At 45.8% G+C, this 15,785-nt stretch overlaps 1 protein-coding gene across 2 annotated transcripts in view; it reads left to right on the top strand.

Annotated features, from left to right (window-relative positions):
• LOC137437246 (cadherin-related family member 2) overlaps nt 1–15,785 on the top strand; it is a 158,688-nt gene that overhangs the window by 74,891 nt on the left and 68,012 nt on the right. For both annotated transcript variants that reach the window (XM_078766757.1, XM_078766756.1), the window contains exons 19-20: nt 8,761–8,903; nt 12,227–12,516. In XM_078766757.1, the coding sequence (XP_078622883.1) occupies nt 8,761–8,903; nt 12,227–12,516 (433 nt within the window). The remainder of the gene's footprint in view (nt 1–8,760; nt 8,904–12,226; nt 12,517–15,785) is intronic.

Raw genomic sequence — 15,785 nt, 5'->3', positions numbered from 1 at the left:
GACTCCGGTTCAACAACTTGACATGTATAACAGGGAGAATGACAGAGCAGAGACCGCAGCAGAGAGAGAGCATGCGGCAGCAGAGAGAGAGCATGCGGCAGCAGAGAGAGAGCGTGCGGCAGCAGCAGAGGGAGAGCGTGCGGCAGCAGAGAGAGAGCATGCGGCAGCAGAAGCTGAACGCGTCAGAGAGCATGAGTTGCGAATGTTGACTGAACGACTGCGGGCAGAGGGGTCTGCTGCAAGAGTCCCGGAAACTGTTCATGTTCGTTTGCCGGACTGGACGGGAGACACGAAGCCAGAAGCGTATCTGGAGATGGCGGAGAAGTTGTTGGCCGCCGGTGGCATTGATGAGAGCTTGTGGGTCGGCCATCTTGTGAGCCATCTATCTGAGAAGGCGAGGGAGGTATATGCGAGGATGGCAACCGAGGACGCAAACAAATACAGGGCATTGAAGGCCGAGATTTTGAATGCCTATGCGGTGTCCGCATGTATTTATAGGAGAAATTTTTTCAGCTGGACTCGTGAGTCCAGTCAAACCTATGAGGAACATTCGCGGGCCTTGTTGGAACAGCTGCAGAGATGGTTCAAGGGGAGCAAGGTTGAGTTACCTCAAGCGGTTGCGGAACTCCTGGTGCGTTACCGTATCGATCAACAGCTTCCGCCTGACTTAGCATTGTTTCTTGTCGACAAAGACACTGTTTCCTTGGCAGACTGCGTCAACCTTATTGATAAACATGTTTTGGCGTGCAAAATGCTGCAAGTCACGCAGTCGCTTCGTAAGACGGAGGAGTCTGCGATCAAGACCGCCCCCCGTCTGCCCGGCGGCTGGATCGAGGGGAAGGGTTCTCCGATGACCTCCACTGGGGGCGCTCGCGAGCCGCAGACCAGGGCAGGGCCCTGGTGCGATTTCTGCAAACGCGTGGGGCACGGTGAAAACCGCTGTTTCTCTAATCCCGCCAGTCCGGCCTACCGAGGCAACCCTCCTGTTAAGTCGGAGGGAGATCAGTGGAACTCATCCGCCGGGCCCTCGCACACGACGGTGGCATCGGTGACCGAGGTCACTGCCACCGGGGCTAATTCCATTCATCCACTGCATCAGGAGTATTCAGGGACAGCCTTAGTGGGTGGCCCCGATTCGATGCTGAAGTTTGAGACCAAATACCTTCGGGATACTGGGGCGACACGGTGTGTTCTCCGGGTGGGGGTAGTTCCGGCCTCTCAGATGCGTTATACCGGCGAGTATACCCTCCTTCGGGGCATTGACCGGGTTCTTGGCCGGTACCCCCTTGCCCTCCTCGAGGTCCGGAGTGACATTTTTAAGGGTCCAGTGACCTGTGTGGTAGTACCCTACTACCCTATACCCGGGGTCTCCTTGCTGATTGGCAATGATGCCATAGCCAGGGAGGAGTCATTGACTCTGACCTGTGGGGGGGTCCCTAGAGCCCAGAGTAAACAGGCGGAGAGAGTGGCGGAGTCAGACATATCTTCACTCTGGCCCGAGGAGCCTAGCGCCTCGACTCCAGTTTCCGACGGTGACGTTGCGTCAGCTGAAGTCCACCCGAGCCTCCCGTCAAGCCAACCTCAGGTGCCGTGCTCCTCAGGGACCGCTCCCGCCATGTCGCGATTCAGCAGGAACGCTAATGCTAAGGTATATGTGGGAAACCTGGGCAATGGAGCAGCGAGAGCCGAGCTAGGGAGGGTCTTCGGGCATTACGGACCACTCCGCAACGTATGGGTTGCTCGGAACCCACCTGGATTCGCGGTTGTTGAGTTTGAAGATCCACGAGATGCTGAAGATTCGGTCAGAGCCCTTGATGGAAGGTTAATTTGCGGATCGCGGGTGTGCGTCGAGATGTCGAATGGCATGTCGCGGCGGCCTCGTTTCAGACGCCCTTTGGTCCGCAGGCCGTTCGACCCGAAAGATCGATGTTACCAGTGCGGTGAAAGGGGTCATTACGCATATGACTGTCGTTCTCGACACCGGAGGAGAACCCGCCGCTCTAGGTCTCGGTCCGTTTCCCTCCTGTAAATGTTTCCCCACCTTGAGTTTGGCTCCCTTGTTTCTCTATTGTGCTTTGGGTGAAGTGTAACTCTTGTGGGGTAGATGTTAATGGGGTGTATGGTGTTTAATATTGTGTGTGAAAAAAAAAACAAAACTGGTTCATTGTTTACCCTGTTAACGCCTGTTAATTGCCTGTTGCGTTAATAAGTGCGTTATTGTTGCGTTATTGTGTTGCGCCATTGCGTTGCGTTGTATTGTTGCGTTGTTTCGTTATTGTTGTTAACAAGTGTTAGTAATTGTTAATTGCGTTAATTGCCTGTTAGCAATTCCCGCCATCATCTTGCCATGTGATTTGCACCTACTACAAATACTGGTTTTAAAAACGCCGTCTATTCGACGGGGTTTTTACTTAGGGGGGGAGGACTGTGAGAAACCCCCCCGGTGAAACCACCTTTGTTCTCACCCAAATGAGTGCCCCGCCCACCACTGACGTAACCTCCTTGGAGCCTCACGCGATTGGGAGGCGAGTCGGGACGTGATTGGTGGAGGGTCAGAGAGCGCGGCCGCCATCTCATGATACGGACGCAGCTCGGAGGTTCGAGGCCTCGAGGCGAGGGAACTTTCGTTACGCCTCACGACAGCGAGTTGTGCTGATCGTTTATAGTTATGGATTGTACGAGTGAGTGATTCCGGAAGAGAACGAGTGATTCCCGGAGATCGTAGATTGGAACTGTGAGTCCTATATTGCCTGCTTCGTGTTGGAGCTCCTGGCCGACCGTTCCTGGCGGCCTTGTGTGGTATTCCATCCTGGTATCCTTCGAGTCCCGGAGCTCGTCGATTGGAGCCGCGAGGATCTTACCTGCGTCTTGTTGGAGCGTCTGTGGCCGACCGTTCCTGCAGGCTTGTGCAGCCTATTCCATTTGTTACCTTTCATGGTTTTTGTGATCGAGCCAATAAAGCATCGTGCCTTACCCCTAGAAGGCCGATTAAAACACAATTGTGTTGATTACGTCTCTTTTGTCCACTCCGTGGATTACTTGAAGCCCGGACATTCACGTCCGTATTCCGTGCTGGGAACATTTACCCGGCGGGATCGCGACAATATACATATATATCTCAGTGTCTTCTTTCACTGAAGTCACCGCTGCCGTGATTCTGTTTTTGAGGTCATCCAGATTAGTCGCTAATGCTGGCACAAAAACACGGTCTTTGACTTATCCCCACAAGAAAAAGTCGCTGGGTGTAATGTCTGGGGATCTTGGGGGCCAAGAGTGTAGCGCCAAGTCTTGGGGTCCCGTGCGACCTATCCAACGTTGAGGCAGTGTGTCATTTAGAAAACGTCGAACCTGCAGGTGCCAATGTGGCGGTGCTCCGTCTTGCTGAAAAATGATGTCATCGGAATCTTCATTAAGTTGTGGAAAGAGCCAGTTTTGCAGCATTTTGAGATAGGTTTGCCCCGTAACTGTTTTTCCCTCGAAAAAGAAAGGGCCATAAACCTTTATTTGAGAAACGGCACCAAACACGTTCACTTTCGGGGAATCACGCTCGTGCTCTACAGTTTCGTGTGGATTCTCTCGTCCCCATATGCGCACATTGTGACGGTTAACTTTACCGCTCGCCTCGGCCTCGATTGGTCGCGAGGGCTCACCGATCCCGCCCCTCGATGAGGCGCTGGCAGGGCCACACCTTGTTCCTGGCACTTGGCTGACTCCTCCCACCTTCTTCCCCGAGGCTTGACCACGTGCGTAATGGCGGGCGAATGCAGTTGGCAATGAAGGCTGGCAATTGAAAGGGGATCTATCTTATTTGAATTCGATGCAACGCAATGAATTAGTGGACCACAGAGCCTTATACTGACATTTACTAAGGACATAACTACTGAGGGAAACTTATGATTGGCTACGTGTGTGCGATGGCCTAACTAAGGATGACCTTTGACCTTTACAATTGGAGGTATTTACAAGGAATATTTACAGCACACAAAAGGGTGTATTTTACAGCAAATTACACACACAGTTCCCAAATCCTCAACTATATATATATATATATATATATATATATATATATATATATATATATATGTATTTAAGAAACAGGAAGTAAATTCCTGCATGGGGCCAGTGTGAAAAAATTCTGACTCAACCCAGGACTCAAACCCAGGAACATCATCACTTACGCAGTGACACCCCACTGAGCTATTGAGTCTCCAGGATATCATCAGAGATTTCTCACACTAACACTGCGGGCTTTATAATGGCCGATGTCTTACGTGCCTGCGAGGCAGACCCCGGATGTGAGTGTATGTATGTGTATGTATGTGTATGTAAGTGTGTGAAAGTGCATTGAAGATTAACTCATCTAACAATTAACAGGAAGTATATCGGGCTGGACGCTCTTCCTTTTACCAAAAAAAACCAAAAAAAAAACACCTTTAGAGGCCATTTTTCCCCGCAAAGCGGGGGTTGGCCTTTTTCGGGGACCGTGGTTGTTGTTGTTTTTTGGTCCCCTTTTTGAAGCAATGTTTTACGGCCGGATGCCCTTCCTGACGCCAACCCTTTCCTTTTACCAATAGATGCAAATAATTTTTTTTTTTCATCTTGTCGTCCTGGAACCTAAGAAAAAAAAAAAAATGTATATATATCAGTTATTATGTGACTTCATACCATCAGTGGTGAACCGCCATGAAGGTATCCCATCCAGCTATGCTGTACCTTAATGGGAGCGATAAGTACCGTCTGCCACACAGCACATTATCTCTGGTATCCACTCATTATATGGAATCGCCTGGATGGCAGCCGGGAGCAACCAATCCAAATATAATTTCAGTTCTCCAGCTTTTAATGAGCGCACGTAATGACGTCACTGCCATGTACGCACGCTCTGCCTGTCAAGCTCTCAGGAGAACCATCCAACAGAGTATAATTTTGATCTTAGTTCAGATACTGTCATAAGTGTATGTTAAACTCACAGTTACCGACCTGGTTTCGCCCTTTTGGGGCTCATTAGGGCAACGCAGTGAGTCCTGCATACACTTATGACTCTGAAAACCTTTCGGTTATATACCAGTTACAATGCGATTTCATACCATCAGTGGTGAACCGCCATTAAGGTATCCCATCCAGCTATGCTGTACCTTAATGGGAGCGATACGCACCGTCTGCCACACGGCACATTATCTCTGGTATCCACTAATTATATGGAATCGCCTGGATGCAGCCGGGAGCAACCAATCCAAATACAATTTCAGTTCTCCAGCTTTTAATTATATGGGTCTTTAATGATCCAAATTATATTTGTCCCATAATTGAATGGTGGTCTGACTTTCTATTTGAGCAGAGACAGTGGATGACCCTTTGTGATATCCTTTCCCATGATCTTTCCCTTTATTCTAAGATTCTACAAAGCAATGTCTTAGGACCTACATTATTCTTGTTCTACATCATTGATCTGTCTGATTCTCTTAAAAATGCACTTTTCCATTTTGCTGATGACTCCACCCTGTGCAGAACAATACATCACATTTTCAAAAGGCTACCTCCCTCTGAATCCCTTTCCTTAGACCAAGACAAGATTAGCTGCTGGTCAGTGACTTGGTGCATTATGTTCGATGAGGGCAAGTCATATGCTCTCACATTGTCTCTCTCGAAGGATTGGTAATGAAACTCTCCAATACACTTCTCTGGAGAGTCACTGGAAAGGTGCAGTCCCTGGAACTCACTGGCTTCTCTATCTGCCATAATCCTTCAAGGGCAAATCTTATCACCAAGCTATCATCAAAGGCCAGTCACCCTTTGGGTATTCTCCATGGAGCTAAGACATTCCTGAGCTACACAGAGTTAATCTCAGTGCACAATACTTTAATATGGACCTCCCAAGGGGTTTTGCCTCTGATTCTGGGCTGGTGCTGTCGCTTCACACCTTACTGCTCTTGAGGCGGTCGACAACAAGGAAGGCTCGTTGCACCATTCGTATATCAAAGGGATAGATTCCAAAGGACTGTCACTCTCCCATTAACTGAAAGCTGGTGGGCTCTTCTTTTTATGTAAGCTCACATCTGGCTTTGCTTCTCCGGTCTTCGTCCCTTTCCTTGGAACCCCAGGTTCATTTTCTTGAGGTATTGTATTATGTCCATCAGATAGGCAATATCTGAGAGCCTGGTGTTGGCTTAGCGGTTGGGGTGCCGGCTCGGGATCCTAGGATCCTGGGTTTGAATCCCGGTCAATCACTGAATTAACGCCTGGGGGGTTGACTCAGCCTGTCATCCTTCCGAGGTCGGCAAATTGAGTACCAGTTCACTGGAAATTCCCTGTGTGTCGCAAGAGGCGACTAACAGGGTTGGCGGCAGGAAGGGCATCCGGCCATAAAACATTGCTTCAAAAATGGGACCACGGTGCCCGAAAAAGGCCACACCCTGCTCTGCGGGGAAAAATGGCCTCTGAAGGTGGTTCAGATCAGCAATATCTGACACAAATTCAGGATTTGTGAGATGAGTGTCATGGATCTTGCTCAGCAGGAACTCCGCAATGGCATTTCTGAAGAAAAAAGACTCATTGCATAACTCTGCCTCAGCTCAGCCATCTGATCTGATTGAATAAACAGATGTCTGAGTATTCACTTTCCATTTCCTCAGGGACGTATTGAATTGCCTATGATTCAAGGCATGTCCCACTCCTCCCTCCAGGTCTTTAAAACAGCTGTTCACCACCATCTCTTATCTTCCCCCTTCCAAAACATTGATCTTTTCTACCCCTGCTAATTCACCCCAGATACACTTTTTTTGAAATAGCAACTTCCTTCCTGGAAGTCCTTGCAGTGTCCATATCTTTTATACCTCTCCCACCTCCCACCAAGTCCTCTCCCTCCCACAGTTCTCGCGATGTCCCTGCTCTCAAATGTTGTGTTTGTGTCCTTCCCCCTCTCTCTCTCCCCATCTTGTCTACTGCTCCCCTTATTTTGTGTTTTATGTGTCGGTTTGACTTTTTGTGTGATTAATGTTAGCTCTTTCACGAGCCTCGATCTTGTATACAAAACCTCGATCAAATGTATACAAAACCTCGATCACAACCTCGATCGAGCCTCGATCTCGATACTTGTATCTCTCTCCCCATCTTGTCTACTGCTCCCCTTATTTTGTGTTTTATGTGTCGGTTTGACTTTTTGTGTGATTTATGTTAGCTCTTTCACGAGCCTCGATCTTGTATACAAAAAAAAAAAAGAAGGGTCTGATGTAGTTCGCATCCTTCACAATGTCGTCCATGATATAATTTAAACCAAGATGTTTCGGGCAGAACACTCTTTGTGAAGATAGTGGTACTGAATGATATCATCACCACCCCCCCCCCCTCGCCTCCCCCCCCCCCCCCCGGGTATCCAGGTTGCTCAGAAGCATGTCTAGCGATTAGGGTTCCTGTTCCCAACCGTACACCAGTCATTGATGGCATGCTTCATCAGTCATGATCCCACTCAGTTAATTCCATGGCAACTTCAAGCTATCCATTGCTTGAATCATTTATTTTGAAATATCCTGTCAAGTTGTGATGTTTTTCATTGACAGGAAACCAAAACGTTCCTCATCATCTTTACCACAGGCAAACAAAACTATCTGGGCTGTATCTGACTACATGTGACGTGTCTGTGCTCTCATCAAGATCAACAGAAAAAAACATGCAAACCTTCTCCTTTCATCTCGAGTTGCTTTCTGATGTCTGCTGCCATGCTCGTGATCCTATGAGCCACTGTTTGCCGGATATGGCTGATATTTTCAAAGTTTTGCCAATCAATTGGATGGAGGGTGTTTACACATTCCAAGAAACATTCCTTGACCAACCCCCCATCTTAGGGTTAGCACCATTTTAGAGTGGCAATGATTTTTGCAACTTTAAAGCTTGGGGTCCTTTTTCCTTTTGGGGTCCTTTAAAGTCCTTTTTCTTGCTGCGGATTGTTGCGTAGAGACATCACTGCTGCCTTCTGAATTCATGGAGAAATTAGTGCACTGGTTTTCCTTGCTTCACCCATACAATTTTCAAAAGCCCCATGCAATGACTTCCAGTGGTGCATGACGTTGCATTCTTTGTTCACTGTCAAGTTTTTCTTACAAATGAAATCCGAGTACATCAAAAGATCATTCCTCAAGGTGAAAAAGTATTTATCTGTCCACTTCTCTTGAAATACTCTTCCTTCCTCGGAACCTTTCGGTGCTTTCCAGTCGACATCATTTCTAATTCAGTAAAACAATGCGCGATGCAAAATGCTGCACTAGTCAAAGGGATCGATTACTCTCTTTGCAAGTTGAGTTCTTAATTCGGAAATTGACCTATTTACTGAACATTCTTTTGTATGCATATCAGTGAAGGGAAACTTTTTGTGGAGGCGCTTATAATGTGTTTACTTTTATCGTGGTTAATGAGGTGAAAATAATTTTCCAAAAAGGGGTTTTATGAAGCTTTTTCTCTTCACAAAACAAAATCCGACGGATATTCCTGAAAAATGAATAATTTAACCAATCATTAAAAAAAAAATCAGTTTAAAACATGTTTTCCACAAAACCCTTGTGGGCAGCAGGTTGGACACCTCAAGACTGGAGGAAGTGTTTTCTGGTTAGAAATAATCATTGATGAATGAACTTTCCGATGTGTCTCCCCCACCTATTTCCGTCTTCGAGCTGTATGGATTAGATCTAGATTCCTGCCAATTGTATTTGAACAATAATGTCTCATATCTCCATTCTTACTTTGCTCCTTGAATTTATGCTTCAACAGGTGCCTACCTGCTCAATGTATCTGCAGTTGATGGGGATTCTGAGCCACCAAACAATCAATTTCAATTTCGTTTCTCCTTTGACCCATCAAACGCTATTCTAACTGTTCGACCAAATGGAGAAAATGGAGTTACCAGGATTCAGGTGTGTATTCTCAATGCCATTATCATTAAATTCATAGCAGTATCGTGATAATGATTGTGATGATAACTTTTTATTGTTTTATTTAGCCTCAAGTACTTTTAGATGCCTGCTATGAAAGCCTCATAGATGTACTAAAGTAGCGTTTTTAGACCAGGAAGAGCCCTAATGTGTTAGGGCTACTGGCATGTATCTTGGAATTTTATAACCTCACACACACAGGTAGCTGCGGTGGAATATTTTAGTTATAATAACTGCATGAGATTTTATTGATATTAATGAGAGACATCTCAAGTCTTGTGGTGGGATTGGAGGGTGGGGAGACTTATTCAACAAGATGCTGCAGAGGTAGCACACATACCTTTGAGCTGTCTAATAATAATAAAAATAATAATAATATTAATTATTATTATTATTAAGTGCGACTTGGACAAGTGCGTGACGACGTCATTGACAATGGCAGCCCAGACCCAATTATGCAAAGTTTTGACTGAATCGATCGAAAAATGAAATGCATTTTAGAGGTTTTTCATGAAATCCAATATGGCCACCATGTAACGTGACCTATGAGGTCATCCTTAAGATATACATAAATTCAAGTGGCATATACTACAAGTGGTCCAAGATTCAATCAATCAAAAAATGAAGGAGAGATGTGTTTCAAAGGTTTTCATAAATCCAATATGACCCCCTTGTCACGTGACCGATGACACCATCCAGAGGATATACATCAAGTCAAGTGGAATACTATAAGTGGTCCAAGTTTCAACTCAATCAATCGAAAAATGAAGGCAGAGATGCATTTTAAAGGTTTTCATGAAATCCAATGTAACCGCCTTGTCACGTGACCTATGATATTATCAATTTTCATCAATTTGGTTTTATTTTTCATTGCTAGACAATGTGACCAATCAAAAAAAAAAAACATTCAAGTTCTTATTGATGCGTAGATACCACAAAAAATGTTTTGTGTTAATTGGAGAATTTTTTTGAACTTCAACTATCTGCCAAACTGCTTCAGCGATGACATCATCTTATACAACTTTTTTGCACCATGAGTAGTTGATCATAACCTGTCAAGAATCGAATCGAAAGCATTTGCGGTTTCGGAGAAGAAGATTTTAAAAAAGTTTTCGCAAAAATCAGATGGTTGCCATTGTGATTGCAAAATCAAAATTTAGAATAAAGATGGCATCAATTCCCATTGGCCCCAACATTCCAGGAAAGTTTCAATTTAATTGGAGCAACAGTGTCGACGCTACAGCTTCCACAAAATTTGGCAGAAAGAATAATAATAGTAATAATAATAATAATAACTAGAACTGCCACTTTACAACTGCTGGCAGTGATGATCCTCCACCTTCCCGCTTTCATACAACCTCGCTTTTGATACAACCCCGCTTTGATACAACCTCGCTTTTGATACAACCCCACTTTCATTGGACATGCTTTGACACAACCCCCTTGGATACAACCCTGATACATACACACACACACACACACACACACACACACACACACACACACACACATCCCCCTACCCCCCCCCCCCCACCCCCCACTAACACACACACATCCCGCCTACCCCCCCCCCCCACACACACACACACACACCCACCCACACCCACCCACCGCCCCACACACACACACACCCACCCACCCACCCCCCCCCCCCCACACACACTCCCACCCACCCCCCCCACACACACTCCCACCCACCCCCCCCCCACACACACACACACACACACACACACACACGCTTTACAACAACCCCGCTTTCACATTATTATTATTTTTATCCATCAAGTTATCCCTAGATGATGCTCAAAAAATTTCATCCTGATCGGATGAAGTTTTGTACTTGTCGAATTATGACGTTATAATGGAGGCACATATGACATCATCATTCACAAGGCTTATTCTCTATGGATAGTTCTTTACAATGAGATATGTCTCAATCTTTTCTAGGCAGCGCTTTTGGAGATATAGCGATGTAAAACTTTTGGGTTTTTCCAAGATGGCGGCCGCACCACGTGACCTGCGACGTCATAATCATCCTTAAAAAAAATATTCATGCCCAGGCGCACCTGTGGTGAAAATTTCCTGTCAATCCGTGCAATGACTGCAGAAAAAGGGATTTTTAGCTGGAGAGGACAGAGATGAGAATCGTTCGGTGGATTCTCAGAGTATCACAAAGAGAGCGGTTGAGGAATGAAGAGATACGCAAGCAAGAGAGCTGGAGTTCTGAGTATCACAGAAAGGATTAGAGAGACTACGTTTCCGTGGTTTGAACACATGATGAAGAAAACTGATGAAGAACCAATTAAGAAAGCATGGTACTGAGCCAATTCGGGGGGGAAGATCAAGCGGAAAACAGATTAAGGTGGATCGAGGTGGTGGAAAGATATTTGAAGAGCGTAGGATAGAGAGAGGAAGATGCAGAGGACAGATGAGAATGGAGAAGGCGGATCCGATTGGCTGAACCATAACGGTTGGGATTGAAGTGCAGAGAAGAAGAATGAGAGAAGAAGAAGAAGAAGGCAGGGTGTTGCATTTACAAAATGCGCCAATCTTTGGATTTACGTTAAGCTGACTGTTCCATCTGCTAGCATTAACTGGTAAATGTTGAAGTATATTGCAAAGTGTACGTGAGTTATTTCTGGTGCTCGGGCAGCATTCCAAATCCCTGCCACCATCAGACGAACATATGTTGCCAGAAGTAATCGAAATTTAGAAATGCAGTTTTTAACATAACTTTTATAAGCTTCATGAGAACGACATCTATCTATAATTCCAGTAATCTCTGTCTGTACGTTTGTTTGTCTGTGACCGCTGTTTCTCGACAACCACGGGTCCGATATACTTTTAACTTGCCAGGTATATTGCTGGGGACCCGAGGATGTGCCTTTTCAAGGTTTCATATTAATCGGACAATTACTTACCGAGCTATGTCCAAAAAACGATTCAACCAATCAGAGAGCAGCGAACGATCGCGTGTGCCGGCGTTGCGAATGGACCAAACCATTCCATGTAAATAGAGGGGGGGGGTTCTGTGGTCGTTGCGAATGGACGAAACCATTTCATGTAAATAGAGGGGGGGGATTGTCACTGTACTCGCAAGCCGTTCGCCGTTCGCTTTGGCGTTGCGAATGGACCAAACCATTTCATGTAAATAGAGGGGGGGGATATAATTTTAGATAGATATATAGTACGGGCATATATATAGTACGGGCATGCCCTAGTACTTTACAATAAATATACTGTAACACAAAACGTTTGTCCATTAATATCTCGGTTTGGTTGTCTCTTTTTTTTGTGTCCCATAGCTTGGCAGTAAATTGGATTACGAGACGAAAAAGGAATACACAATGATTTTGCAAGCTATTGACATGGGTGAACATCCCAGAACGGGCAATACAACAATCAACATTCACGTTGAAGATGTGAATGATGAACCACCGAAGTTCTCAAAGAGTTCCTACACTTGGGAAGTGCATGAGGGCAATTACTTGTTACCACAGAATTTTAGTCCGCTCGATATTAAAGGTTCAGACAGCGACACCAATGCAAATCTGTTATTTAAAATTACCGAAGAAAAGTGTGAAGACAATAAAACGTGAGTCTGTTTCTTCATGACACACTTTTATGTACACATCAACACACACTCGATTTTTCACTTTTATTCATCATAATACACACACACACACACACACACACACACACACACACACACACACACACACACACACACACACACACACACACACACACACACACACCAGACACTTTTGAAGTGACACTACACACAGACACACACTATCTTTTTATTGTTAATACCAGCGTGGATGGGTGCACTTCACACGCCTCACCACACGTCGCTGCAGAGGCCTCGGCATCTTTGACCATGCCTGCTTTCTCTGGGAGTGAGGGAAGGGGGGAAATGGTGGGTGTGGATTGGTGAGGGTGATGGTAGTTCGGGGATTGTGGGGGGGATGGGGTGGATCAGAGCCGTAGAGAGAGAGTTCGGTCAACCCGGTTTCAACTGGTCTGCCCTGTGATTGGTTAAGCGCTGTCATGTGATTCACAGGCGCCATGTTGTTACCCAACCTCCGTAACTAGCAGGACGCGCATTGCATTGCATGCATTCGCTTAGTGGAAGTTGGGATGGATGAGGGGAAGGAGGGATGGAGGAGTGGAAGGAAGGATGGATAAATGGAAGGGCAGATGATTGAGGGGAAGGAGGGATGGGTGAGTGGAAGTTGGGATGGATGAGTGGAAGTGGGGATGGTTGAGTGGAAGGAGGGATGGATGAGTGGAAGGAAGAATGGAGGATGAGTGTAAGTTGGGATGGATGAGTGGAAGGAAGGATGGATGAGTGAAATTTGGGATGGATGAGTGGAAGAAAGGAAGGATGGATGATTGGAAGGAGGGATGGAGGAGTGGAAGGAGGGATGGATGAGTAGAAGGAAGGATGGATGATTGCTGTTGGAAGGAGGGATGGATGAGTGGAAGGAGGGATGGATGAGCAGAAGGATGGATGAGTGGAAGGAAAGATGGATGAGTGAAAGGAAGGATGGGTGGATGATGAGTGGAAGGAAGGATGGATGAGTGGAAGGAAGGATGGATGACTGATGGATCTTCCACTCATCCATCCTTACTTTCACTCATCCATCCAAAGTTCCACTCATCCATCCCAACTTCCACTCATCCATCCTTCCTTCCACTCATCCATCCTTCCTTCCACTCATCATCCATCCATCCTTCCTTCCACTCATCCATCCTTCCTTCCACTCATCCATCCCTCCTTCCACTCATCCATCCTTCCTTCCACTCATCCATCCTTCCTTCCACTCATCCATCCCTCCTTCCATCCACCCTTCCTTCCACTCATCCATCCATCCTTCCACTCATCCATCCTCCACTCATCCATCCTTCCTTCCACTCATCTATCCCTCCTTCCACTCATCCATCCCTCCTTCCACTCATCCATCCATCCTTCCACTCATCCATCCATCCTTCCTTCCACTCATCCATCCATCCACTCATCCATCCTTCCTTCCACTCATCCATCCTTCCTTCCACTCATCATCCATCCCTCCTTCCTTCCACTCATCCATCCATCCTTCCTTCCACTCATCCATCCTTCCTTCCACTCATCCATCCTTCCTTCCACTCATCCATCCTTCCTTCCACTCATCCATCCCTCCTTCCACTCATCCATCCCAACTTCCACTCATGCGCAACTGACTAAACAATGTATGAAACTCAGGAACATAAAAACAAACCCGTCCCTAATAGCAGTAAGTTGCATGCTCGCTTGAACGCACGCGCGCGTGGACTTGACCTTGGGTAACAACATGGCGCCTCTTGTTTAGTTGGCCAAACTCTCTCTATCTACAGCTCTGGGGTGGATGATGGGGGAGGTCGGCCAAATATGTTTTGTGCTCTGACTGAATATAGACTGTAAATCAGAACAGAAGTCAGAACCCAACACGTATAAATAAAAAGGAACTCTGCACAAATTTATATTTATTTAAAATTATCAGTTGGAGCTGGAAGGGAAAGTCAACACAAATTTATCAAAAACTGGAATGGCAATTTGAACCACGGAGGTATATAATATGGAGAGCCAATTGGCCACCTCGCAGCATTAGCCGCCGTGAAGCCACCGGAAATAGTCTGGCGGCCATATTGGGAAGCCGATCGTAAGCCTGTCAAAGCAAAGGCGTGGCGCACTGATGATGCAGCTGGAGCGAATTTTAGGACCGCCGACTATTTAATTAATATAGAATACTAATATTTGAACTGATATTCGGGCTCAGAATCCCGTTCTTTAAGGAAATGGTGTTCATTAAGTTTGAAGTTGGTTCTAGACGCATTTTTCCTGGGGAATCCAATGGTTTAGAGCTTGTTTGAAAAAAAAGTGCCCAAAATTACCGCTCGGTGTTCTTTATCGTTCTTCTCATGACCCAATCACCCACTAGTAGGAATAAGAATCCTGACATGTTACACCCCTGTTTAACTCCTGTCTTCACCTTGAACCATTCTGTTGTTTCACCTTGGTCGACGACCGCACATTGAAAGTCTTGGTAAAGGGCTTTTACAAGGTTCACTAATTTTCCAGGTATGCTGTATTTCTTCATTATGACCCAGACTTTCTCTGGGCAAGGAGTCGAAAGCTTTCTAGAAATCTATAAAATTGAGGTACATCGTCGTTTGCCATTCTTTGGCTTGTTCTATAATATTCCTCAATATAAAGATGTGATTTGTTGTCATGTTATATGATGTTACTTAATTCAGTCATTATATTGTAACTAAGATGTGTATGTTTCTATTACCGAGATGTTAGAAACCACGCAGATATAATGATAACCAGAGTTTATTCTACACTGACATGGGTCAGCAACACATCAACAGTGAGTCAGTCACATAAATGACATGAAACGCTGTCATGTAGTTAACCCACACAATTCACAGTTAACCCACAAAACACACCCACACCATGTAGAGATGAGGTCGCTCTTATATTTCAGCTTGCTCTGGTGTTGCCTCACTGGTGAGCAAACAGGACCAGTTTGCAATATTTTTTCCTGATGCGCTCTTCCTTCATGTCATCATCGAGTGTTCTCACAACATGATGGAAACGTATCTTGCTGTATGATTGTGATACAGAATGTATTAAAGCAAACACATGGTTGACATGTGCCGATCCAAGGAAGCAAATGTAGACCGACCGACCTCAGAAAGGACAGAAGTGGAAATTGCCGCTCTTATCCCACTTTCACGAGGCATTTTGCCATTGCTTACAGCCAGGAGCCTCTTGACACAGCGTTCAGTCGCCTCACAGACACGAACAACACTGTGCGAGGGAACTATGAGGCCACC

This window comes from Myxine glutinosa, chromosome 12 (assembly GCF_964187855.1).
Source record: "Myxine glutinosa chromosome 12, kmMyxGlut1.1, whole genome shotgun sequence".
Taxonomy (NCBI): Eukaryota; Metazoa; Chordata; class Myxini; order Myxiniformes; family Myxinidae; genus Myxine; species Myxine glutinosa.
This window is presented reverse-complemented; position numbering and strand designations above follow the sequence as displayed.